The 27,260-nt window shown below is 42.0% G+C and overlaps 1 protein-coding gene across 5 annotated transcripts in view; it reads right to left on the bottom strand.

Annotated features, from left to right (window-relative positions):
* Positions 1-27,260, bottom strand: part of SLC12A7 (solute carrier family 12 member 7) — a 175,070-nt gene that overhangs the window by 44,065 nt on the left and 103,745 nt on the right. For 4 of the 5 annotated variants that reach the window (XM_069958580.1, XM_069958576.1, XM_069958578.1 and 1 more), the window contains exons 3-7: positions 24,094-24,216; positions 18,868-19,014; positions 13,517-13,571; positions 12,455-12,585; positions 10,397-10,632 (exon numbers count right to left, since the gene is read on the bottom strand). In XM_069958580.1, coding sequence (XP_069814681.1) covers positions 10,397-10,632; positions 12,455-12,585; positions 13,517-13,571; positions 18,868-19,014; positions 24,094-24,216 — 692 coding nt within the window. Of the gene's footprint in view, positions 1-10,396; positions 10,633-12,454; positions 12,586-13,314; positions 13,347-13,516; positions 13,572-18,867; positions 19,015-24,093; positions 24,217-27,260 lie in introns of those variants that run through there. The other variant, XM_069958579.1, reaches the window with a different exon arrangement.

The following is a 27,260-nucleotide window of genomic DNA, read 5'->3' as shown; positions in this document are numbered from 1 at the left end:
GGGGCGGGCCTGGGACTATGTAGCTCAGCAACAGAGCACAGCGGCTCCCTATCCCCGTACTGTGCATGGCTGAACTGGCCTCTCATACAGTCAGCTGCTGCTTTACTGAGCGTCCCTGAATGGATTATTTTAAACCTGCTGCAGCCACCACTACAAACCAAAGCGCTATTATTCCTGTGCTGGTGCCTGCAGCAGGGTTAAAATGATTCATTCAGGGATGCTCTTATCCCCGCTCCTCCTCTGACAATTACTGTGTGTGGCCCCCTCCCTTCCTTCCACTTGTGCTTCTGGTGCCGCGGTCTCTCTCCCTGACATACAGCGATGCTCTCAGAGAGGGAGATGGGAGACAGTGTGCCGGGGCCACACACTGATGGATTAGCGGCAGGAGGAGGACAGGTGATAAGAGAGGGGACAGGAGGGGGCCGCTGCTGTCACAGGAAGATTAAGCAACACGGGAGCATATGTGGAGAGAGAGGAGGAGAGGGGGATAAGAACGTCCCTGAATGAATCATTTTAACCCTGCTGCAGTCATCAGCACAGGAATAACAGTGCTTTGATTTGTGGTGGCTGCAGCAGGGTTAAAATGATCCATTCAGGGACGCTCAGCAGAATCTGACTGTATGAGAGGCTAGTTCAGCCATGCACAGTACACAGGGATAGGGAGCCGCTGTGTTCTGTATCTCTGCTACACAAGCCCCCCCCCTGCATTATGATGCAGTGACACAGGGCTGTGAATGACGCCCATAGAGGCGTGATTACAACCCAGCCCCCAGGGCCGTGACTACTTGGTCTGAAGAAACGCCCAGATGACTACCTTACAGGAATTCGCATACGGCATGGGACAAGATCAAAGTATGATTTTGGGGGTGTATAGGGCAGAGGCAGATAATACAAATATATATGTGTGGAAAGTGTGTTAGACAGTGTATCAGCATGGATTATTGGCGTCACATTGATCTTTCATGTGATTGGTTCCCTTTAATCCTGCCTTTTCTGTGGAGCGACATGCTACTCCAGTTGCTGGTGTTATGATCCATCATAGATAGTCTGCCATCCCCAGTAAAAGATGAACAGGCCTGGCACTGTTATCTTGCAGTAAGGGAATTATTTGCATATTGTTACAGATGGGATGCATTTCAGCTTCTCCACCATAACTAACAAACCTAAATAATCCCCAGTCACACGTTGCGGTTGTCTGGCAAACAACATAAACATAACCATCAAATATCCAATATTAAACAAGCACAAAAGAATGATTATTCTCCATGATTGTCTACAAGGGAAACATAATACATGAAAAGCATTTTAATATAAATTGTGTCAATTTGTACTCTCTGTTTAACCCTCTCTGAGTTCTAGGGTCCCTAGCATATATATATCTCTGGTAAAATCCTGTGGCATAGGTAAAAACAGATTCTTACAGTGTATTGTGGATTTCTGCTTACTGATGAGATCATTCACATTCTGACAGGTTTCTACTACATACAACAATCAACAAAGACATTTAATAATGCACATTACTTGAATTGGGAATGATTTCCAATTATGGGAAACAGTTGCCTTTAATTACTTCATTACATTAGGAACAATATAGACAGGGGGAATGTTTCAGGTCTCTGTGTACCCAATGTAGGTATCATTGAAAGCGTCCCCTACTGTCTGGTTTTATGTTGGCTCTCACTGGTTCATTTCCCAAATTTAAAGGTGTTTTATTACATACTATACGCTGTGAAAATATACCACAGTATTGTAAGGAAAACCTGCAAAGGAATCTCACAGTTATAGTACCAAGTAATAAAGAAGCTGAAAAGGCTGAGATGAAATAGATGAGTAGATGAGAGAATAGTGCTTTGGATTCATACAAGATGGTCCCTAGAACCCAGTAGGTAAAAAAACAAAAATGGCATATATGCCATATATTATGTTTCCTTTGTATAAAAAGAATCAAGTCTCTATTATATAAAATAGTAAGATTTCTCATTTAATATTGGATATATGATGGTTACATTGTTTATGCTGGTCGCTAAACAAAGACACTATGCGACTGGGGATTATTTGGTTTGTACTGCATGCATTAGTTGTATGCACAAGTGGCTAGAGATATGTAACAAGTGGTTTGGGGTGGGGGGGCAGATTGTGGGTACAGAGCAGATTTTACCTAAGCAGGAGGTGGCGGTGCTGGGGATCCGGGAGAGCCTGCAGTATAGTCAGTCTCCCTATAAGAGATAACCCCCCAAACCACCACTGCAGTGCCACAATGAAAAAACAAACAAACCTGTCACCTGCTCCCGGCAGCCTGTCATTCACCCGAAGTTCTCCCAGCAGCGGAGCGTCTTCTCGGAGACGCTCAGATGCTCTAAGAGCTTCGGGTGAACGATGCAGGCAGTGTCTCTGTACCACGCTGACTGTGCCAGGAAGAAGACAGAAGAAATACGCAGATGACAGAGGAGATGCACGGATGAGAGGGGAAATGCGAGGAACAGGTGAGTTTGATAATTTTTTTTTATTGTTTTATTGATTACAGCCATGTTTGGCGCCAATAGCGGCACTGTTAAAGGGGTAGTGCAGCGGTAAACAATTATTCACAGAATAACACACATTACAAAGTTATACAACTTTGTAATGTATGTTATGTCTGTGAATGACCCCCTTCCCAGTGTCCCACCAGCCCCACCCGTGTACCCGGAAGTGTGGTGCGCTATACATACCCAGGGGCGGGCTGGGCCGGGGGGCAGGGTGGCATCTGCCCCCCGGGCCGGCCTTCCCCAGTACATTACAGGGCCGTGCTGAGGCTGCTTACCGCCCCAGCGCTCTCCTCTCTGCCTGTGCTGCAGGGCCGGTCTGTGATGCCAGTTGCAGCTGAAGCTGCTCCCCGCCCCGTTAAGCCCCGCCCCCGTTAAGCCCCGCCCCCTGTGTACCGTCCCATGTTCCTCCTGGCCCAGGACTTCCTGTATTACACAGTGTGGAGAGGAGGAGGCTGCTGCTAACCTCCAGCTCCAGGCTCCTGCTCCCTGACCATCCCCCTCGTGTCCTGCTCTCTGCTCAGCAGCTATAATGCAGGTACTTCGGGTTGTAGATAGGAGGGAGGTCGGGACAGAGAGGAGAGGGCTGTCTGCTGAGCTGGGCTGACAGAGGCAAACACACACACTAGCATCTGGTCCCCCAACCCCTGTAGCTGTTGCCCTTTACCCCCTATAACTGCACCCTCTTCCACAGGCTGCATTGCCCCTCTGCACCTGTAGTTGATATGTACCTCCTAAGGCTGCTGTGTGAGCCTTCCCCTTAGACTGCTGTGTTCTCCCCTTCAGGCTGCTTTGCCTCTCCCCCCCCCCTTTCAGGCTGCTGTGCCCCCCCCACACACACACACACTTCAGACTGCTGTGCCCCCCCGTCAGGCTGCTGTGCCCCCCCCCTTTCAGGCTGCTGTGCCCCCCCTTCAGGCTGCGGTCCCCCCCCCTTTTCAGGCTGCTTTGCCCCCCCCCCAACCCCCCCCCACACACACACACATTTCAGACTGCTGTGCCCCCACACACAGAATGATACACGCTCATAGAGAACAATATACGGTCATACAGAACCATACAGAACAATACGCACCCATACAGAACAATACGCACCCATACAGAACAATACGCACCCATACAGAACAATATACACCCATACAGAACAATACGCACTCATACAGAACAATATACACCCATACAGAACAATATACACCTATACAGAACAATATACACCCATACAGAACAATATACACCCATACAGAACAATATACACCCATACAGAACAATATACACCCATACAGAACAATATACACCTATACAGAACAATATACACCTGTACAGAACCATACAGAACAATATACACCTATAAAGAACAATATACACCCATACAGAACAATTTACACTCATACAGAACCATACAGAACCATATACACCCATACAGAACATACAGTACAATATACACCCATACAGAATATACACCTGTACAGAACAAAACGCACCCATACAGAACAAAACGCACCCATACAGAACAATATACACCCATACAGAACAATACGCACTCATACAGAACAATATACACCCATACAGAACAATATACACCCGTACAGAACAAAACGCACCCATACAGAACAATATACACCCATACAGAACAATATACACCCATACAGAACAATATACACCCATACAGAACAATACGCACTCATACATAACAATATACACCCATACAGAACAATACGCACTCATACAGAACAATACGCACTCATACAGAACCATACAGAACAATATACACCTATACAGAACAATATACACCCATACAGAACAATATACACCCATACAGAACAATATACACCTATACAGAACAATATACAACTGTACAGAACCATACAGCACAATATACACCCATACAGAACAATATACACCTATACAGAACATTATACACCCATACAGAACAATATACACCCATACAGAACAATATACACCCATACAGAACAATTTACACTCATACAGAACCATACACACCCATACAGAACATTATACACCTGTACAGAACCATACAGAACAATATACACCCATACAGAACAATATACATCTATACAGAACAATATACACCTGTACAGAACCATACAGAACAATATACACCTATACAGAACAATATACACCCATACAGAACAATATACACCCATACAGAACAATATACACCTGTACAGAACCATACAGAACAATATACACCCATACAGAACATTATACACCTGTACAGAACCATACAGAACAATATACACCCATACAGAACAATATACATCTATACAGAACAATATACATCTATACAGAACAATATACACCCGTACAGAACCATACAGAACAATATACACCCATACAGAACAATATACACCCATACAGAACAATATACACCCATACAGAACAATATACACCCATACAGAACAATACGCACCCATACAGAACAATACGCACCCATACAGAACAATACGCACCCATACAGAACAATATACACCCATACAGAATATACACCCATAAAGAACCATGCAGAACAATTTACACCCATGCAGAACAATATACACCCATACAGAACCATACAGTACAATATACACCCATACAGAACCATACAGTACAATACACACCCATACAGAAGCATACAGTACAATATACACCCATACAGAGCAATATACACCCATACAGAACAATATACACCCATACAGAACAATATACACCCATACAGAACAATACGCACTCATACAGAACAATATACACCAATACAGAACAATATACACCCATATACACCCATACAGTGCAATATACACCCATACAGTACAATATACACACATACAGAACAATACTCACCCATACAGAACAATATACACCCATACAGAACCATACAGAACAATATACACTCATACAGAACAATATACACTCATACAGAACAATATACACCAATACAGAACAATATACACCCATACAGAACAATTTACACTCATACAGAACCATACAGCACAATATACACCCATACAGAACAATATACACCTATACAGAACATTATACACCCATACAGAACAATATACACCCATACAGAACAATTTACACTCATACAGAACCATACAGAACTATATACACCCATACAGAACATACAGTACAATATACACCCATACAGAACAATATACACCTGTACAGAACCATACAGAACAATATACACCTATACAGAACAATATACACCTATACAGAACAATATACACCTGTACAGAACCATACAGAACAATATACACCCATACAGAACAATATACACCTATACAGAACAATATACACCCATACAGAACAATATACACCCATACAGAACAATATACACCCATACAGAACAATTTACACTCATACAGAACCATACACACCCATACAGAACAATACGCACCCATACAGAACAATATACACCCATACAGAATATACACCCATAAAGAACCATGCAGAACAATTTACACCCATGCAGAACAATATACACCCATACAGAACCATACAGTACAATATACACCCATACAGAACCATACAGTACAATACACACCCATACAGAACCATACAGTACAATACACACCCATACAGAACCATACAGTACAATATACACCCATACAGAACCATACAGTACAATACACACCCATACAGAACAATACGCACTCATACAGAACCATACAGTACAATATACACCCATACAGAACCATACAGTACAATATACACCCATACAGAGCAATATACACCCATACAGAGCAATATACACCCATACAGAACAATATACACCCATACAGAACAATACGCACTCATACAGAACAATACGCACTCATACAGAACAATATACACCCATACAGAACAATATACACCAATACAGAACCATACAGTACAATATACACTCATACAGAATATACACCCATACAGAACAATTTTTTACTCAAACAGAACCATACAGAACAATATACACCAATACAGAACAATATACACCCATACAGAACCATACAGTGCAATATACACCCATACAGTACAATATACACACATACAGAACAATACTCACCCATACAGAACAATATACACCCATACAGAACCATACAGAACAATATACACTCATACAGAACAATATACACCCATACAGAACAATATACACCCATACAGAACAATATACACCCATACAGAACAATTTACACTCATACAGAACCATACAGAACAATATACACCCATACAGCACAATATACACCCATACAGAACAATATACACCTATACAGAACATTATACACCCATACAGAACAATATACACCCATACAGAACAATATACACCTGTACAGAACCATACAGAACAATATACACCCATACAGAACAATATACACCTATACAGAACATTATACACCCATACAGAACTATATACACCCATACAGAAAAATATACACCTATACAGAAAAATATACACCTGTACAGAACCATACAGAACAATATACACCCATACAGAACAATATACACCTATACAGAACAATATACACCTGTACAGAACCATACAGAACAATATACACCCATACAGAACAATATACACCTATACAGAACAATATACACCCATACAGAACAATTTACACTCATACAGAACAATATACACCCATACAGAACAATATACACCCATAAAGAACCATACAGTACAATACACACCCATACAGAACCATACAGTACAATATACACCCATACAGAACCATACAGTACAATACACACCCATACAGAACCATACAGTACAATATACACCCATACAGAACCATACAGTACAATACACACCCATACAGAACAATACGCACTCATACACACCATACAGTACAATATACACCCATACAGAACCATACAGAGCAATATACACCCATACAGTACAATATACACACATACAGAACAATACTCACCCATACAGAACCATACAGAACAATATACACCCATACAGAACAATATACACCAATACAGAACAATATACACCAATACAGAACAATATACACCAATACAGAACAATATACACCCATACAGAACAATATACACCCATACAGAACAATATACACCTATACAGAACAATATACACTCATACAGAACCATACAGTACTATATACACCCATACAGAACATACAGTACAATATACACCCATACAGAACCATATACACCCATACAGAACAATATACACCCATACAGTGCAATATACACCCATACAGAACCATACAGTGCAATATACACCCATACAGAACCATATACACCCATACAGAACCATACAGAACAATATACACCTATACAGAACAATATACACCCATACAGAACCATACAGTACAATATACACCCATACAGAACCATACAGTACAATATACACCCATACAGAACCGTACAGTACAATATACACACATACAGAACAATACTCACCCATAAAGAACCATACAGAACAATATACACTCATACAGAACAATATACACCAATACAGAACAATATACACCCATACTGAACAATTTACACTCATACAGAACCATACAGTACAATATACACTCATACAGAACAATACGCACCCATACAGAACCATACAGAACAATATACACCCATACAGAACAATATACACCAATACAGAACAATATACACCAATACAGAACAATATACACCTATACAAAACCATACAGAACAATATACAGTACACCTATACAGAACCATACAGTACAATATACACCCATACAGAACAATATACACCTATACAGAACAATATACACCCTTACAGAACCATACAGTACAATATACACCCATACAGAACCATACAGTACAATACACACCCATACAGAACCATACAGTACAATATACACCCATACAGAACAATACGCACTCATACAGAACAATATGCACCCATACAGAACAATATACACCCATACAGAACAATATGCACCCATACAGAACCATACAGTGCAATATACACCCATACAAAACTATACGCACTCATACAGAACAATATGCACCCATACAGAACAATATACACCCATACAGAACCATACAGTACAATATACACCCATACAGAACCATACAGTGCAATATACACCCATACAGAACCATATACACCCATACAGAACAATATACACCCATACAGAACCATACAGAACAATATACACCCATACAGAACCATACAGTGCAATATACACCCATACAGAACAATACGCACTCATACAGAACAATATACACATTTTGTAGGGTATTTTGGAGCATATTATATAGTAGTCAGTATGTTGGAGGTCACCCAGCTTTCCCAGCATCTTGTAGTCAGTAAAATGGAGGTCACCCAGCTTCCCCAATATCTTTCACTCAGTATAATATGGTCATCCAGCTTTCCCACCATTTTATACTCAGTATATTATGGTCACCCAGCTTTCCCACAATCTTATACTCAGTAAGATGGAGGTCACCCAGCTTTCCCACCATCTTATACTCAGTGGCTGGTAGCCTCGGGGAGCTGCATAGTATATCTATACTGTGCAGCTGAAAACCATATCACCACAATTGTGCTAATTGGTTCCTTTTAAGGAGCACTCCAGCCCTTACCTATTATTACCCTCCCCACATCAGTGCAGGGACGGTAGATGGCACCCCGGGCCTGTACTTCTGCCAGCGGCGATGTTCCAACAATTCGGGTAACGTCTCCTTCCCTTCTGGTCATTTGTGACAGGGAATTGCTACTGCTCTGTGTGAAGGGGCCAGAAGTCACCTTGTCAATGTAAGTCTATGGGATGGTTCCGTGTCAGCGCTGAGCCGTCCCATATACTTATACAGTAAAGAGATCCCCGACCCCGTCACAGCGAGCAGTAGGAATTCCCTGTTTACAAATGACTGGAAGGGCTGAATGTTATCCGAAGTGTGAGAACATTGCCGCTGGAGGAAGTATTGGAGTGGGTGGCATCTACCTTCCCTGCACTGATGTGGGGAGTGTAATAAGTGAGGGCCTAGAGTGGTCCTTGAAAGATGGGCCGCTAGCCGGCTACTCATGGGCCAGTGCTGTGTGCTTGCCCCCCAGGCTAAAATTTGCCAGCCAGCCCCTGTACATACCTGTCACGTGCCGACTCGTCTCCGATCTTCAGTCAGCGATGTCGTCTTCGGCCGAATCCCTCTGTCCGTCCTGAGTGCCGGCCGCGTCATCGGCTGCTCAGCCGCGATTGGCTGAGCATAACTGTGCTCAGCCAATCGCGGCTGAGCATCTGATGACGCTGAAGAGGGCGGCCGGCACTCAGGACGCTCGGAGGGATTCGGCCCGGCCGTCCGAAGACGGCATCGCTGACTGAAGATCGGAGACGAGTCGGCACGTGACAGGTATGTATAGCGCACCACACTTCCGGGTACACGGGTGGGGGTGGTGGGACACGGGGAAGGGGGCCATTTACAGAAATAAAAAACATTACAAAGTTGTATAACTTTGTAATGTGTGTTATTTTATGAATAATTTATTTACCGCCGCAATACCCCTTTAAATGACACAGCCAGGCCACTCGGACAATTGCTGCAATTATGTATGTTTACGCAGAGCTGTTCGCCTTATAATGATTATTTTACCAGCTGCATAAAAGATCAAATTGGCTGACAAGCAGATATTTGCTGATCTCTGGCCCTCTTACATGGGTTGATTTTTGGAAACATTATCTTTCCTCTGAGCGCTGCGATTATAGCCCAGTGCTAAGACGCCTTAAGATAAGCTATCTGCAACCTTCTAATAAACGTTATACACGTTATAAACAATAAATAAATAAAAAAATCACCTAATTAAATACCCCCAAAATTTAAACCTTTAAAAAAATTTTACAATTCGTAATGGAACCACTATATACACACAAGATTAGAACAGCATTCATATGTAAGGATATAGACTGACTTACGGAAAATCTGGTGGCTCAAAGGCAGATTTGATTACACCTGCATATATTGCCATAATGGACAGTATCACACAGGCAAGAAAAACAAGTGCGAGTTTATTGACATATTTAACGCCCACAAAAACTACTATAGCCATCATGGCAATAATGCACGTCCCATAAATTCTCATGTTGTTTAACATAGCCTGGGGATCATCTTGTTCTATTGGAAATATAGCAGCATTCGGTGATATATAGGTCTGCAAAAGACAAAGAAAAATGCATCAAGATATTTGTGACTGAAGGTCAATATAGAAGATATGCAATATATGAAAATACTAAAAGTGAATGTTATTATTTCACACCATGACTCTTTAAGATCCAAAATTCGAAGCTAATTTCTAAAAGTGTTCCTCTAATAGTGTTCAGCCTGGTGTAAAAATAAGCACATAAAAGATGCAACTGCATGCTGAGTGGTACAGCTGTCCTGCCCAGCATGTACCATGCACAGATTGTAAGTAGCACAGGGTCAATTCACTCAGTAACTACAATGCCTAGAGTGCAGCTCACTAGAGTGCATGGGCACTAGAGGAGATCTTTATAGTAGTTGGAGTTTAGCCAGTCTTCAAAGCAGACAAGAGAAAAAAGAAAAATATTCTAGTTTACAAGCTCTGCACTCAATGTGCACTGAACTTCTTTAATTGTTTGTTTCCTAAATGCAAATTAAACAACTCTACAAAAATTGTCAAGCATTTTCTTGCAGCAGAGGAAACACATTTTTGCAGAGACAAAAGGAGTATTTTAAGTGCCCTATTCATGCCAAGATATGTAACTTCCTCATATACCATTGTCACTATTAGTAAAGGCTTTAGCATGTTTTTTGCTTGATTACTCCAGATAGGAAGTTGAAACTGAATAGAACTCCACAGTGTGGTATTGTCTCTGGCTCCTCCCTCCACTCCGAGCAACACATGATCTGCTGTCACAGGAGGTGTGGCTGGATTTCATCTCTGAGATCCATCCTCTCCCAATAAGTAATGTCATCACCTCTGTCCAGCCACTACAGCCTACATCCCAATCTCCTTGTCAAATATATCCTTTTGGGTACATTTAGGCAATGAGGTGGGTTTAGCATGTAAACATGTGCTCAATATTACCACAGACAGAGGAGCAGGCAAGGAATAGTACAGCAGCTTTTGCAGACTTGATGAGTAGAAAGTCTACTGTGTAGAGCAATGTTATGCAGCAGCTGTGGTTGGTGAGTGCTGTGGGAGTACAAAGAATGCAAGGGTTGTGATGGAGAACTAAGGGAAAGCAATGCATTCTGGGAATAGTACCAAGCAACTACTCAACCAGGAGGTAGAAAGAGGATACAGGAAAAAAAAAAGATTTTGTGGTGGTTTTAGAACTGGATCACAGAGGTAAGCAATGCTATATGCTTTTACAGCATTTGCATTTTTTACCTGAAATACCTGAATACGTGAAATCCGCTGCGATTCTGTTAAGTGTGAAACTGGCCTTATATTAGAAAGTTACATATTTTGCAGTGATTGCTTTTAAGCAAAACAGTTTTCTGATACCATAAAAAGAAATGGTATAGATAAATGGCCATGGTTTGCAGCAGCTCTGAGGCTAAAACAAAATCATAATGAATTAGATAATATAGAGCAGTGCTTCCCAATTCCAGTCCTCAGGCCTCACCAACAGGTCACATTTTGAGAATTTCCTTAGCATTTCAAAGGTGATATAATTATATATATCACAGCTGTTCTTTGTATGAGAAATTCTCAAAACATGGCCTGTTGGTGGGCCATGAGGACTGGAATTGAGAAGCACTGATATAAAGAACAGATGCTACTATTTTTGTTTTGTTTTTTTTGTCCATTTTAATCCATTCTACACTAGGAGTGAATTAAAAAAAAGCACCATCTGTACTTTAATATCCAATTCATTATGATCGACACAATGATCTCTTCAAATGTTTCATGGTGTAAAAAGTGCACAAAAAAATGCAGGTGTTCTGGGGGTAGAACATAAATATTTAAAAAAAAATTCATAAACTATAACAGAATTAAAACTTACCAAAAGAATCTCTATTGTACCAAGAATGTACATAGCTCCAGCAAAAGTGGTACCCAGGTAAAAGCAAAGACCAACAGCCCCTCCAAATTCCGGACCTAAAGATCTTGATATCATGTAGTATGATCCACCGGCTGTTAATTTCAAGCATTAAATAAACCATTATGGCATTTTGAAACCAAACATAAAAATACATATTTAATTTTTATCACTTCATCAACTATAAAACATTCTGGAGACTCAAGGACTAATTGACTTTTAGAGAACCGGAGGAGAAGGAAAAACAAAACACAAAAGATTGTTTTCCACGTGCGATCAGGAATAGAAGCTAAGCTCCATTAAAGACTTAGTTCCCTACTCTTCGACAGAAAATTCTTTTTGAAGAGAGATTTAAATACCTATTTTAGGGTTTAAGGATAGAGAGACTTTAAATGAGATCATTATGTCCTTTTAAAATTTCTTCAGACCACAATAGTAATTAATTAAGAACAAGTGGTTCATGTATACTGTAAAGATGAAAAAGCTGAGCAGGGTTGGACATGCTGGTACATGTAGAAAACACTATCAGTCGTTTACTATCACACTGCTAAAACATACACTCAAGCTGACCACAAATTTGGCTATTTCCCATTATAGTCTATACCAGGTTTGAATAAAATTTCAACTGTGACAATTACTTTCTCATTATCCCTTTCTCCATAATGCTTTTCAAAGACTGATTTACAGCAAGCACCTACTGCATGGATTAAAGGAAGACTTAGCCTGAAAATAGATATGGAACAAAACCTGTAACAATTTGCAATGCGCTCTCCAAGCCTCTGAAACAGGCAATGCTGCAAAAATTAAATTGCACTAGAGACTACCTGAAGATGAGAATCCTGGCCTGAATGTTCTCCTACAGCAGAGAAAGGAAGAGGGTATTCCTGTGGTAGTCTTAAAGTCCTTTAAAAGCATGAAGTCAAAATACTACAGAATTTCTACAATTTAATAAAAATTGTCATATACTATGCTAGCAAACTGATAACATTACATTCCAGAAGATGAAAGAAAACAATATTTGTTTACCTGGAACAACCCCATTTGTTGCAATTGCACTCATAGATATGGCAGTCAACATTGTCTAGAAAAGAAAAAAAAAAATCACAAAAATGCACAAGTATATGAGCTGATAATTGCAAAAAAAAACATCACACACACACACACACACACACACACACACACACACACACACACACACACACACACACACACACACACACACACACACACACACACACACACACACACACACACACACACACACACACACACACACACACACACACACACACACACACACACACACACACACACACACACACACACACACCATAAAATCTGCATTCTCCTTTGTATATGGATTTTAAAAGGTCTGTTTAGTCTGCGTGTACTCCAGAAACAGCAATGGGAGATGAGTTATAATACCAGAACCCAAGGGCAAAAGCAGCTCAGTTTCTGGGGGAAAAAATACTTTTTTTTGTAATCCTATTTCAGCCGATTCAGTAATATGGGCTCCACGATAAAAATATAATCTGAGTGTAAAGATTTAAAATTTATATATTAAAACTTTTAGCTATAATAAAGCATTGTTCATTAAGGGTGCGTTCACACGTACAGGATCTGCAGCAGATTTGATGGCGCAGATTTTAATCTGCAGCAGATCCGTAACAGATTTGATGGCCCAGAGTTACTTTGCATTGAATCTGCAACTTCAAATCTGCGGCATCAAATCTGCTGCAGATACTGTATGTGTGAACGCACCCTTAAACAGGAATAGAAAAAACATGGCCGATTTGCCACATTTGGACTACTGGAGGTCTATTCGAATATAGGATTTTACATGAATCACAGACTGAAACCTGTGTCAAATGCAACAATTTTGATTCCATGCATGTTAATGTGGTTTCTGAAACCCATTCACAAGCTACAGGAAATCTCCACAAAGAAAAACTGCAATACTAAGTACCCTGTTTCTACAAAAACAAGAGACTGTGTAATATATTATTTTTATTGTCTGAAAAAGACTAGGGCTTATTTTCCGGGTAGGTCTTATTTTTGGAGAAATATGGTATGCCCCTACACTGTATCCCCACTATTTATAGTAGTTAGCCACCATACTGTATGTCACACAGTTGTTAGGCTCCTATACTGTAAGTTCCCCAGCAGTTAAAGAGGACCTGTCACCCCCCGTGCCGGGGCGACAGGCTCCCGACCCCCCGTTACAGCCCCCTATACTCACCTGATCCCGCCGGGTCCAGCTTCCTGATCCGGTCGGGTCACGGAGATATGAGCGCCCGAAGCCCGGCGCGCGCGCTCACAGGAGAGTCCGACGCTCATAGAGAATGAATGGGGAGTCCGATGCTCAGTCATTCTCTACGGGCATCGGACTCTCCTGTGAGCGCGCGCGCGCAGGGCTTCGGGCGCTCATATCTCCGTGACCCGACCGGATCAGGAAGCGGGACCCGGTGGGATCAGGTGAGTATAGGGGGCTGTAACGGGGGGTCAGGAGCCTGTCACCCCGGCACGGGGGGTGACAGGTCTCCTTAAAGGCCCTATTCCACAAAACAATTATTGGCTGTATTCAGACGATAATCGTCCCGTGGAATAGGAAGCAACGATCAGCTGACATCGTTCATGTCGGCTGATCGTTGAAGTAGTTTGTCTTTCAATATGTCGTAATGGGAGGGGCGGCAGTAGACCGCCGCCATATCCTATGGGCTGCCCGGACGATCAGCGATCACCTAGGCAGCCCCCCTGCACCTCCCCGGACTCACCCGCGTGAAATAGCGGCGGCAGCGAGCGGGAATCAAGGAGCAAACGAGCGCCAATAGCGCTTGTTTGCTCCTCTCAGTCGGCCCGTGTAATAAGGCCTTTAGGTCTCCATACTGTATACCTCCCCCTCCCTGTAGTTCCCCTACCGTACTGTGTACCTCCCCCACACTGCAGTATGCCTCCCCCCCACACTGTATCCCCCCCCCTGCACTTTTCCCTCTATACTGTAGGGTCCCCAATACTATATACATGCCTTCCTCTCTGCAGTTGGCCCATGTACCCTCTGTCCTCTATATTCAATGTACCTTACTGTGCATCATCTTACCACTCCCATCTCCCCAGCAACTTGGGTTGACCAGGTGGGGGTAGAATAAAACAAGCCTGCCACTGATTGGCTGATGATCAGCACCCTGTGTCAGGGAACTGGTCAGCGGACTCTAACTAGGGCTCATTTTGGGAGTAGGGTTAGGCTTTGTGCACACGGAGCAAAAGTGGCGGAATTTTATGGTGGAATTCTCCGCCGCGGAATGCCACCAGCCTCCATGTCTTAATGACAGTCTATGGGAGGCTGGTGTGCCTCCTCTCTCCGCACTGAAGAATAAACATGTTCATTATTCAGCGCGAAGAGAGGAGGAGCGCAAGCCTCCCATAGAGTGTCATTATGACAGGGAGGCTGGCGACATTCCGCCACTTTTGTTCCGTGTGCATGTAGCCTTAGGTATATTTCAAACATACTCCAAAAAGCCTGCAAAAATGAAGCCATGTCTTCTTTTCAGGGTAGGTTTTATTTTCAGAGAAATGCAATAGCATAGAACTTATTCCTGTAAAGACTGCATGGAAAAGCTGGCTGATTAACCCAATACAGGCTTTATATGGCTCTATGGGCACTTCAAACTACACTCACCGGCCACTTTATTAGGTACACCATGCTAGTAATGGGTTAGACCCCCTTTTGCCTTCAGAACTGCCTCAATTCTTCATGGCATAGATTCAACAAGGTGCTGGAAGCATTCCTCAGAGATTTTGGTCCATATTGACATGGTGGCATCACACAGTTGCCGCAGATTTGTTGGCTGCACATCCATGATGCGAATCTCCCGTTCCACCACATCCCAAAGATGCTCTATTGGATTGAGATCTGGTGACTGTGGAGGCCATTTGAGTACAGTGAACTCATTGTCATGTTCAAGAAACCAGTCTGAGATGATTCTAGCATTATGACATGGCGCATTATCCTGCTGAAAGTAGCCATCAGATGTTGGGTACATTGTGGTCATAAAGGGATGGACATGGTCAGCAACAATACTCAGGTAGGCTGTGGCGTTGCAACGATGCTCAATTGGTACCAAGGGGCCCAAAGAGTGCCAAGAAAATATTCCCCACACCATGACACCACCACCACCAGCCTGAACCGTTGATACAAGGCAGGATGGATCCATGCTTTCATGTTGTTGACACCAAATTCTGACCCTACCATCCGAATGTCGCAGCAGAAATCGAGACTCATCAGACCAGGCAACGTTTTTCCAATCTTCTACTGTCCAATTTCGATGAGCTTGTGCAAATTGTAGCCTCAGTTTCCTGTTCTTAGCTGAAAGGAGTGGCACCCGGTGTGGTCTTCTGCTGCTGTAGCCCATCTGCCTCAAAGTTCGACGTACTGTGCGTTCAGAGATGCTCTTCTGCCTACCTTGGTTGTAACGGTTGGCTATTTGAGTCACTGTTGCCTTTCTATCAGCTCGAACCAGTCTGCCCATTCTCCTCTGACCTCTGGCATCAACAAGGCATTTCCGCCCACAGAACTGCCGCTCACTGGATTTTTTTTCTTTTTCGGACCATTCTCTGTAAACGCTAGAGATGGTTGTGCGTGAAAATCCCAGTAGATCAGTAGTTTCTGAAATACTTAGACCAGCCCTTCTGGCACCAACAACCATGCCACGTTCAAAGGCACTCAAATCACCTTTCTTCCCCTTACTGATGCTCGGTTTGAACTGCAGGTTTGACCATGTCTACATGCCTAGTTGCCGCCATGTGATTGGCTGATTAGAAATTAAGTGGTAACGTGCAGTTGGACAGGTGTACCCAATAAAGTGGCCGGTGAGTGTATACATCAGTGGCAGAAACCCAAATGTAGGTCTTATACTTCTTGAATGTCTTGTAACAAAATACATGTAGTTACACAAAAAAAGCACAATAAAGAAAAAAGGACATTTATTGAAGAAGGGGTTATGTGCAATGAATGAAAAATTGCAATAACCAAGATTATGTCATTTTGTGCAATAATGAGAATTAAATAATGTTTATGGACAGTACAGAAAGAATTACTGTGACAAGAGGAATGATGGCCATAAAGATTTAAATGTATGCCGGCATGGTTTTCTTTTCTTTTTTTTTTTTTTTTTTTGTTTAGTGGTTTTATAAGCATATAATAAAAGTAAAATTTTATAAGGACAAACTTTTTCTACAAATCAGTAAATATATATGGTATCTAAGAGGAAAACATTTATGGTTTAACAAACATCAGAAAATACATATGACCTGCAATATGCATACCCTATTTATTAATTGTGTTAAGGATTATTCATAACTGCTAATAAAAGTTAGGAGTCATTAAAGTGTTGCTATAAGTTTAAAAAAAAAAAAAAAAAATCATACAGCTGATTGCTTCTTCCAGCTAAGTGTCCAGTGCGATTATCCAGTGCTACAAAAACATGGCCACTTTTCCCCCTACTGTTGTCTCCAGTTCAGGTGCGGTTTGCAATTAGGCTCCATTTACTTCAATGGAACCGAGCTTCAAAATCCCACCCAAACTGGAGACAACAGTAGGGACAAAATTGGCCATGTTTTTGTAGCGCTGGATAACCACTTTAACACAGGCCGACAATCGACAGGAGCGTCTCTAGAAGCTCTCCAGCAGCTGATTGGCCCATGTAAAAAGGGGCAGCGATCAGCTGAAGACCGGCGAAACATCCGATTATCTGGTGATTGCATGCTTTTATTGGCTGCACATCTCCCTGTGTAAACAGGGGTTCGTGCGTCCTGAGAAAGATAAAGCGAAACTGACAGCACAGATATGTATAACAGCCAATACATACAAGCCATGCTGTTTGCGATTCAGCATCTGCTTCTTTGACAGTTGGAAAAGGCGGGGTCTGAAGATATAGCCGGCGCAAGGACTGGGGAGCTAAATACCAGATCACAAGCAGCATGGCTGGTATATATAGACTGCTGCTTGTGATCTGGAAACTGGTACCAGGGCTGCACAAACATTACAAGGATCAATCGTGCAGCCCATCTGCATGATTTTTCGTGCCGTGTAAAGGCATCACGCTGATTGGCGCACTGCATATGCTGAATTTTTCCATAGGGCTACATTCACCTGCCAGATGCCCTTATGACATTTGTTGAGATACAATAAAAGATAAAAACAGTCTGCCTCAGGTATCAATGTTGTCTGTCGAGAGATGAATTTTGTTTTTCTGCTCCTATGGTGGAACTGAAAAATGTACAAGGCAGCAAACAGGGCAAATATGAAAAGCAATGAAACATGGACATAGTAACCGTGAATGGACAATAAATACAAGCAAAAAAACTAATATTAAACTTACACATAAGCAGCACATCAGGACGATGCAAAAAGACTCTAGAACTCCTGCATTTCCAACTATCCATGTCAATCTTAGAAAAAGAATGACACCAAGAATATTTTGTAAGCAAGGCAAGTAAACGCCAATGAATGTTCCCATTCGAGTTTCCTATAATAGAAATAAACTGTCAGTAACTGCATGGTATTTTTTTATTGTATGTTTTTCTTTTTTTTTTTACAAATGACTTGTCATATAAGTGTCTTAAAACAATTGCAGGCATGAAAAAAAAGGAATTAACTGGTAAATGTAAGTTTAGTTTCAGCTTGAGGTCTGTACAATACTTTCTGACTGCCTCCTATATCCCACAGTGACAAGACAATCAGTGATACTCACTTTACTAGTCAGTGGTTTTAAGGCTCTGGCTAATTAATGTAAAGTCTCCTTTGTTATTCTTTAGCCATTTAAATAATTTAATAAATTCCCAGTTAGTGCAGTTTACCTGAGACTTCCCAATGTGGGTGCCCCACAACATACCCAACAATATCACAGAGTTTAAAGCAAAAAGATCAGCAAGTTAGAACAATCTAACCTGCTGATATATCCCTACTGTACACAGGGTGCTGAGAATGAAGGGGAGTTACCCTTTAACCAAGCAAAAAAAAAATAAATCACTGTGAAGAAAACATGTAGTATGTGCACTAAACTTTTATAAAGCATTTATTTTAAGAAAATGGTGCCAATTCACACAGTCAAACACATGTTATAGGTGGGCTGAAGGGCAGGGGGAAGAAAAAAAAATCGTGTCCATATCCAAAAGATATGCCCCTCCTCATTCTGCCTTTTGAAGTTTCCATCCCCAACCAAGGAGATGGTCCCTCTTTATTGTAAGTGAAGGGGAAAAGCAGGATAGCATACAACAGAGAGAAACAGTTAAGTCTCAATAAGTATACTGCAATAAATTCCAATTATGTCCCAGTTCCAACGTGTTTCCCCCAGCTTAATGACGGACTTTTGTTTATATTACACCTCAAGTAATCACAATGCATAGAGTGACAAATACATATAATACTCTCAGGGATTAACAATATTTGACAAAATGGGCATATGCATTCAATGTACTAGATATGGAACATACTGTACTGTCAGACGATGTATGGAACGGAATAGGTGGATAGACAGCCTTACGCATCAAAATCAAACAATTCCTTGCAATCAAACATCCAAGTTGAAGATATTCCAACCTGGATTCCTGTTATGTGACTACATCCAGTTATAACAGGGGTGAGAAAATGCTGCAACAAAAGGTACAATGTTTCACATACTTTGGTTGTGTCCAATTGCCCGATCATACTGGCAATCTTGTGAGTTACTCTTTTGGTCTGTTTTTCAAATTGCTCTGGACTGTTTTGTACAGACGGTGTTGCTATTTTTGGATGCCCAGCTCATACCCAATGACTATAGGAAATTAGCTTGCATGATGTTTGTAATAGCTAAAATCCAATTGCTTCAACACTGGAAAACCCTGGTTACCTCTCTCATGGCAGAGGTGATCTCTGCTACATAATTTTACATACACCCACGCAGGGCCGATTCTAGCTTTTCTGCTGCCTGAGGCGAAAATTAAAATGGCGCCCCCCCCCCCCATGCTAGAATCAATTGTGTAGCAACTATTCACACGTCGATACCTCAGCTATAAGTAAACTTATTTTCTCATTGTGTATTATGATGTTCTGCAGAACCTCATAATACACCTCAGCTGCTGCAGAACCTCATAATACACCTCAGCTGCTGCAGAACCTCATAATACACCTCAGCTGCTGCAGAACCTCATAATACACCTCAGCTGCTGCAGAACCTCATCATACACCTCAGCTGCTGCAGAACCTCATCATACACCTCAGCTGCTGCAGAACCTCATCATACACCTCAGCTGCTGCAGAACCTCATCATACACCTCAGCTGCTGCAGAACCACATAAGCCTCCTACTTTATAAAGAACCAGTGTATGAACCTCTTATGTACTGCAGGGTGTAAGTGACAAAAACTTCACTTACAGGCTGCAGCACAAATATAATTAAAGGGCATAAGAGAAGGAGACGTCTTCTTCACTGCGCTGCACTGGTGACCCCTGACCTCTGCACGGAGCCCGCACATTTTTCTACCTACTGGCAGCTGGAGATCGGAGGTCAGGGGTTATCACTGTACAAGAAGTGAAGAAGCAGACCTCTAATTCTCTGAAGCTCTTTAACCCTTTGTGCTGCAGCCTGTAAGTGAAGTCTGTGTGACTTACACACTGCAGTACATGAAGGGGTTAAGTACTCTGACAGGCTCTGGCATGGTCGCTCCAGCACAGGGTCCAGGAAACGCTGCAGCCGTACTGAGACCCTGTCTGTGAGGTAAGGCAGAGAGGCAGGGGGTGAAGGAGGGGTACGGATCGTGCTGGTCTGAGAGGCCACAGTGAGACACTGTCTCTGTGGGGCAGGAGGGGTTAGCGGAGCTAGGCCATACTGTGCTTGGGTGGGGGGGGGGGCGCCATTGCCACTCACTCTGCAGCATCCCCCCTGCCCACCCGCTCACTGTGCAGCCTCCAAGTGGACACAATAATAAATTAAAGAACACTTACTCTTCTCCTCAGCTGTGTCTTCCTTCTTCTGGGGCCTGGCTTCCCTCATCTCCTTCTCCTTCCCCTTCCGGCTCCTCTGAGGTGCGTCGGAAAAGTGACGTCAGCCATCAGAAGTGTGCTGTAACAGACGTGCCTGCGCATGGCACGTCTGCTAAATGGATGTGATTGTAAAGGGGCTGAGCTGGGGGGAGCTGGACCCAGCCCCGGAGTGCAAATGCCAGACGCAGACGCCACTGGTGTCAGGGAAGGTTCTGCCGCCCCCTGCAGGACCCCAAGAGCTGTTGCCTGAGGCGGAAGCCTCAGCCTGCCTCATGGCAGAAGCGGGCCTGCACCCACGAAAAGGTGATTGCCATGGGCAATTTCTCTAGCGACCTTTTTTGCAAAACCTAGGAACTATGGTTTGCTTCTGGACATTGCACACATCCCTAACTCCTCTGGTTGACTGCACGTACAAGGCTCATAATGATGGCAGGACTTACTCACTTACTTGTGATACTGACTTTGGTACAGTGTAACTTTACTATTGTTTCTCATTTTTATGAAGTGTATTGTACATGCTCTTTGTTCCCTTGTTTTCTTTTTACCCTTGTTATTACTCACCTCTTGCTATGTAAAGACCGTGGAGACTTGTTGCTTCTCCATCCTTTACTTCTGTACTGCTTGCTTTTCAAAAATTCTAATAAAAACGAGAAAATACTAGGAGAGGTTTGCAGTCGTCCCTGTGTACTGGTCCATACCATCACACCAGAATTCCTAGTTTTATCAATGGACGTGGTTACATGACTAATGGCTGCAGTGTTTTCTCTCCCCTGTTATCATAAACTGGATGTGGACACATACTGGGAATCCGGGTCGGAGTATCATCCTGTATGTTTGTAGGACACATGATCAATCTGTTAGGAAAATTCAGAACATGCTACAAAACGTAAATCTGGGCCATTGAATTAGCCAAAAGCAAAACAAAAACCTTCAGTGGATACCACAACAAAAGAGGCAAACCCTGCCTCCATTATCATGGTGTGTTCATTTGCTTTATGGCAGCCGCAATGATTAAAGGTCCTTCTTACACATTACACTTTGGTCTGCTGTACCCGCTGCTCATGGTCGGATGATGTCGGTAGTGATATGGGTCGAGGTAGAATGGAAAATTACTGCCTGACCCCATAGAGAATACAGGAACGCTCAGCTTTTTCTTTGGGCAGGCAGAAGACATGACTGACTGGTGGATGTTCATTTAGCAGTCAGTTATTGAAGGAGTATGGCCACCTTAAGAACCAATGGTCAGAGAAATGTCACTTGACTAATAGCCCTTAGAAAGTGATGAAACTCCTTTATTTGTACTTCCTTGGTCTCTAATGCCCCTATTCCACAGGTCGTTTAGAGGAGCAAACGAGCGCTCTCAGCGCTCGCTTGCTCCTCGTTCCCCGCTCGCTGCCGCCGCTATCCAACGCGTCGGCAGCGAGCGGGTGAGTGCGGGAGGGGGCAGCGGGGAGCTGCGGGGGGGCTGCCCGGGGGATCGCTGATCGTCCGGGCAGCCCATAGGATATAGCAGCGTCTACTGCCGATGCTCCTATTCAACGGAGCGACGGCAGCAGATCGCTGCTATATCAGCCGACATGAACGATGTCGGCTGATCGTTGCACTCTATTCCACCGGACGATTATCGTCCGTAGCGGCAGATATCGGCCGAATTCGAACGATAATCGTTCCGTGGAATAGGGCCTTAAGGAAGAAGTATCCCTGTTTATACTATTGCTATCCTTTGCTTTACCTAGTCCTCCAGCAATACAAAAGAGGGGTCACCAAGAAATATCAAGCAAGACACAAGAGATCTCAGTATTGTGTGTTTTCTAGGTATCTTAAACTAATATTTGATTTTTTTTTCTTTAATGTGAAGTTATCCACTACACTGGGTTGAGTAATTGTAAGCTACAGCACCAAGTAAGGCCACCTGTAAGGGGTCTGTTACTCTGAGTGATAACCTTCCCGATCATGCTGATTCAGCAGGTCATCACTGCGTAATAAAGACAATGATCAGCTGAAGAACAATCATTGGCTAATGTTGTTTAAACCTGCTTAAAGACTTCTTATGGAAAGGAAGTTACATATTAAGAATAGGACTCCTTTCAAGTTCAAAAAGAATGTGGGAGAAGTGGCTCAGATGCCTGACAGTACTGTCTGCAGCATTGTTGAGAGCGATCAGTACAAGGGTGGGTCAAGTGACTTATTAAGCCTTTATGAAGACATATACATATTTGGTGAAACACAGCCAAGGAGTTGTGAAAGTGAAAAGTTGTACATCGTTTTACTATGCTTGTACTTTCAATAAAATTAGATCTTATTTAAAAAAAAAAAAAAAAACTGCCTGAAAATCATCGTTCAAAGGCTTCTATGCGTAGTGGTGCAGGGCGGCAGCTGAAGACCCTGTAAAAATAAAAAAGATGATACTTTACTGTTCTGCCCCATTGTCCTGCAGCCTTTGCCTGTGTGCCATCTACCGACGCTTCATTTCCAAGCTGGTGTAGATTTCGAATTTCTGAGCAGCCTCAGATTCATGGGATTTACTGAAAAAAAAAAATTCATTCCCCCCAATATGTTTTTATGCAGAATTGCAAGTAATGTACCTTCACTTCTTTCCTCTTGCGATCTTCATACTCTTCATGTTCTTTAACTCCTTGTGGCAAGTTTGTATAATTTGCAAGTTTGTTCAAAAGTGATGATACCATTGGGTTGCTGTCCATTTCTTCCTACAGAGTTAAACAAGAACAAAAGTTAAATAATGTCACTTATAAGTAGTAACCAATCAATGAATCTATATTTATAAAACAAGAGAAGCAAACAGGCAATAAATCAATGGCTATCCAGAATATAAACAACTACAATGTTGTCAAAGACCATAAGAGAATATAATAATGGCAAGTCTGTAGTCACTAAGAAGAAAATACTAAATATGAAAGGAGGCTAGAACACCGATGAGCCCCCCTGACTTTAGAATACAGAAAGAGGAAAAACAGTGGCACTAAACTCCATATATTAGGAGTGACCAAGAAAGAGAGTGAGTGAGTAAGAGAGAGACGATAAGAAAAAGAAAAGAGAGGGGAAAAAAGCCAAGAAGGGGAAAAGAAAAACCATACTATGCCTGAAAAAGAAGCCCACAGAAAAGAACACAAAAAAATTCCATAAGGTGCACTAGAAGACCCTACTAAGGTGGAGTAGTTTGCAACACAGACAAATACTCTGCCAATAGTTGAAACATCCGATGGTATCATAGAATCGGTTGTGGGAATCATAGAGGGAAGAGATCAGATTTTTCACTAGCATTAGATCATTCTCTTTCATCAGTTACAAAGAAATAGTATTCTTCCAGAAAAGGGGGATAAAAGCCCTGGCTGCCATCATAAGACTAGTCATGATGCGGGTTGATCTTAATTTCATCCTAAAAGATTGAAAGTGTAGGGCACAAAAAAAAAAAAAAACAGGGAGGAAAGTCATGCCAGGTAGGATCCACACAAGGTCAAATAGCTTTAAAGTGTCACTGTCGTTAATTATTATTATTTATTTATTTATTTATTTTCAGAAATCAATAGTACAGGCGATTTTAAGAAACTTTGTAATTGGGTTTATTAGGCAAAAAATGATTTTTTTTTTTTTATAACTTATTTTTTATTGAAAGTTTTTTTCAAATAACAATAAGGCCCAACCGGGCGTCCACTACGCCCATAAACAAAGTAACATACAGTCAAAATTGTAGATAGGTACAATGGCATGTCATAGAGGACATCATATTAGTATTGAAGAAGCATGTAAACATGAGTAGGGATACATACGTAATTGCACTGAGATGAACGACCCAGCCTTGTGCACAGATAGTATAGCTGATACAACAGCTTAAAACAGAATAAAGAACAAAACAAATAAAAGAAAGAAACTACAAACATAAACCTTGAAGGTAAGTCAATTCCCAAACAGATCTATAGTAAGAGATAAGTTATCCCTACATAGTAAGCTACATGAAATTCTCACCGGTACTATAAAAAATTGACAGCTTATTAGGTTAGGTTACAAGGGGGTGGTGGAGGTAAAGGAGGAATAGTATGATTTTTCCCATCTTTTGTTAAGTACAGGAGATGAGCCCAATCTATTTCCTATCCAAAAAATGAATTTTTATAATGAAAAAGCAGTTTGAAGCTCTCCCCCCCGTCTTCATGGTTTCCATGAAGATAGGGAAACAAGGCACCAAAACAGGACAGCAAAGAGTTAGTTTACAGCAACTCTTCACAGAGACAGAGACAGTCACCACTGACCTCTCTGACCTCTGAATAGCACTCTGAATAGCTCCCCCACTGAGTAATCCTCTGTTCTCAGCTCTGCTGCCCACATTTCTCCTCCATCTCTTCCCCCCCCCCCCTCCCCTCTCCATAGCTCAGACAGGATCCGACTGCTAAAAAAAAAAAAAAAAAGTCGAGATTTCCTGATTCTGAGCAGTGGATGACAGAAAGGAGAGATGGGGGGGGGGGGCTGGGAAAAGGCTTTTAAAATGCAGATAATGGCATATTTGCCTAATAAACCCAATTACAAAGTTTCTTAAAATCGCCTGGACTATTAATTTTTTTTTTTTTTTTTTGCAGAACTCAACGACAGTGACTCTAAGACTGGAGGGGGCTCTGTACCAACAAGAAAGGAGTTTGTACTCTATGCTTGAGTCAACATTTCATATATTATTTTATCCTGTGCTGCTGTGCTGCTGTGTACTATGGGATTTTGTAACTGGCCTTTAGAAAGTGAGAGCTCAGAGGGGTCTTATGTAACAGGGTGAATACGCAAGAACATTACTCTGGGTAAGTGCCAGTTGCAGGTCTGTCTTCCACTTAAAAGGAGTTGTCCAGGATAAAATTATACTTTACTATGCTGCTGAGGAGATGTCAGGGACAAATACTTACCAGTCCCGCTCCAACACCATTGCCCGGTCCCAGGCTGCCCACAGTGATTTCAAAACATCCGGTGATCTCTGGGGGTCCAACTGCTGAGATCACCACAGATCAAGAGGAGGACATACCTGCCCTGCAGTAAATGGAGTGCACAGCCACAGCTCTGTTCATTCTCTATAGGGTTACTAAATGTTTCCAAGTTTAGAGCTTGGCAGCCCAATAGAGAGTTAACAGAGCACAGGCTGTGGTGGCTATGCAGGCGCGCTGAGACAAAAAGTTCCAAGTACACCTGTTTTAATTGAATGGAAGTCATACAATGGACTCTGTTCTTTTGATAAAAAGAATAACACATCATGCAGAACTCCTTCCATGCAGTATTTTAAGACTTTGCAATGGACGCCTTAGACACCTCTTCAGAAGCAAATACGAGTTACATATCGCTAGGAAAAAGCCCTTTTCCTTGACGAGCATAGGGACAGAAAACATGCATTCAGACATAAGCAGGTAAATTTCAACATTTCTTCTAACATCCATTTATAATTTCCTAAGAATTAATTCTGAATTGTAAAACAGAAAAGTTTTATTCAAACTTTACTATACATAGTTAAAAATATAGGGGAAGATTTATCAAACATGGTGCAAAGTGAAACTGGCTCAGTTGCCTCAAGCAACCAGATTCCACCTTTTATTCCTCACAGACTCTTTGGAAAATGAAAGGTGGGATCTGATTGGTTGCTAGGGGCAACTGAGCCAATTTCACTTTATTACAGAAAAATACTGATTACAGAATTCAGGATACAAAACAATAGACATCCACATTATAAGAATTAACAATGAATTTAACTGGGGCATGTGTCTTATTA

The sequence above is a fragment of the Dendropsophus ebraccatus genome, chromosome 2, assembly GCF_027789765.1.
Source record: "Dendropsophus ebraccatus isolate aDenEbr1 chromosome 2, aDenEbr1.pat, whole genome shotgun sequence".
NCBI classification, from domain to species: domain Eukaryota; kingdom Metazoa; phylum Chordata; class Amphibia; order Anura; family Hylidae; genus Dendropsophus; species Dendropsophus ebraccatus.
This window is presented reverse-complemented; position numbering and strand designations above follow the sequence as displayed.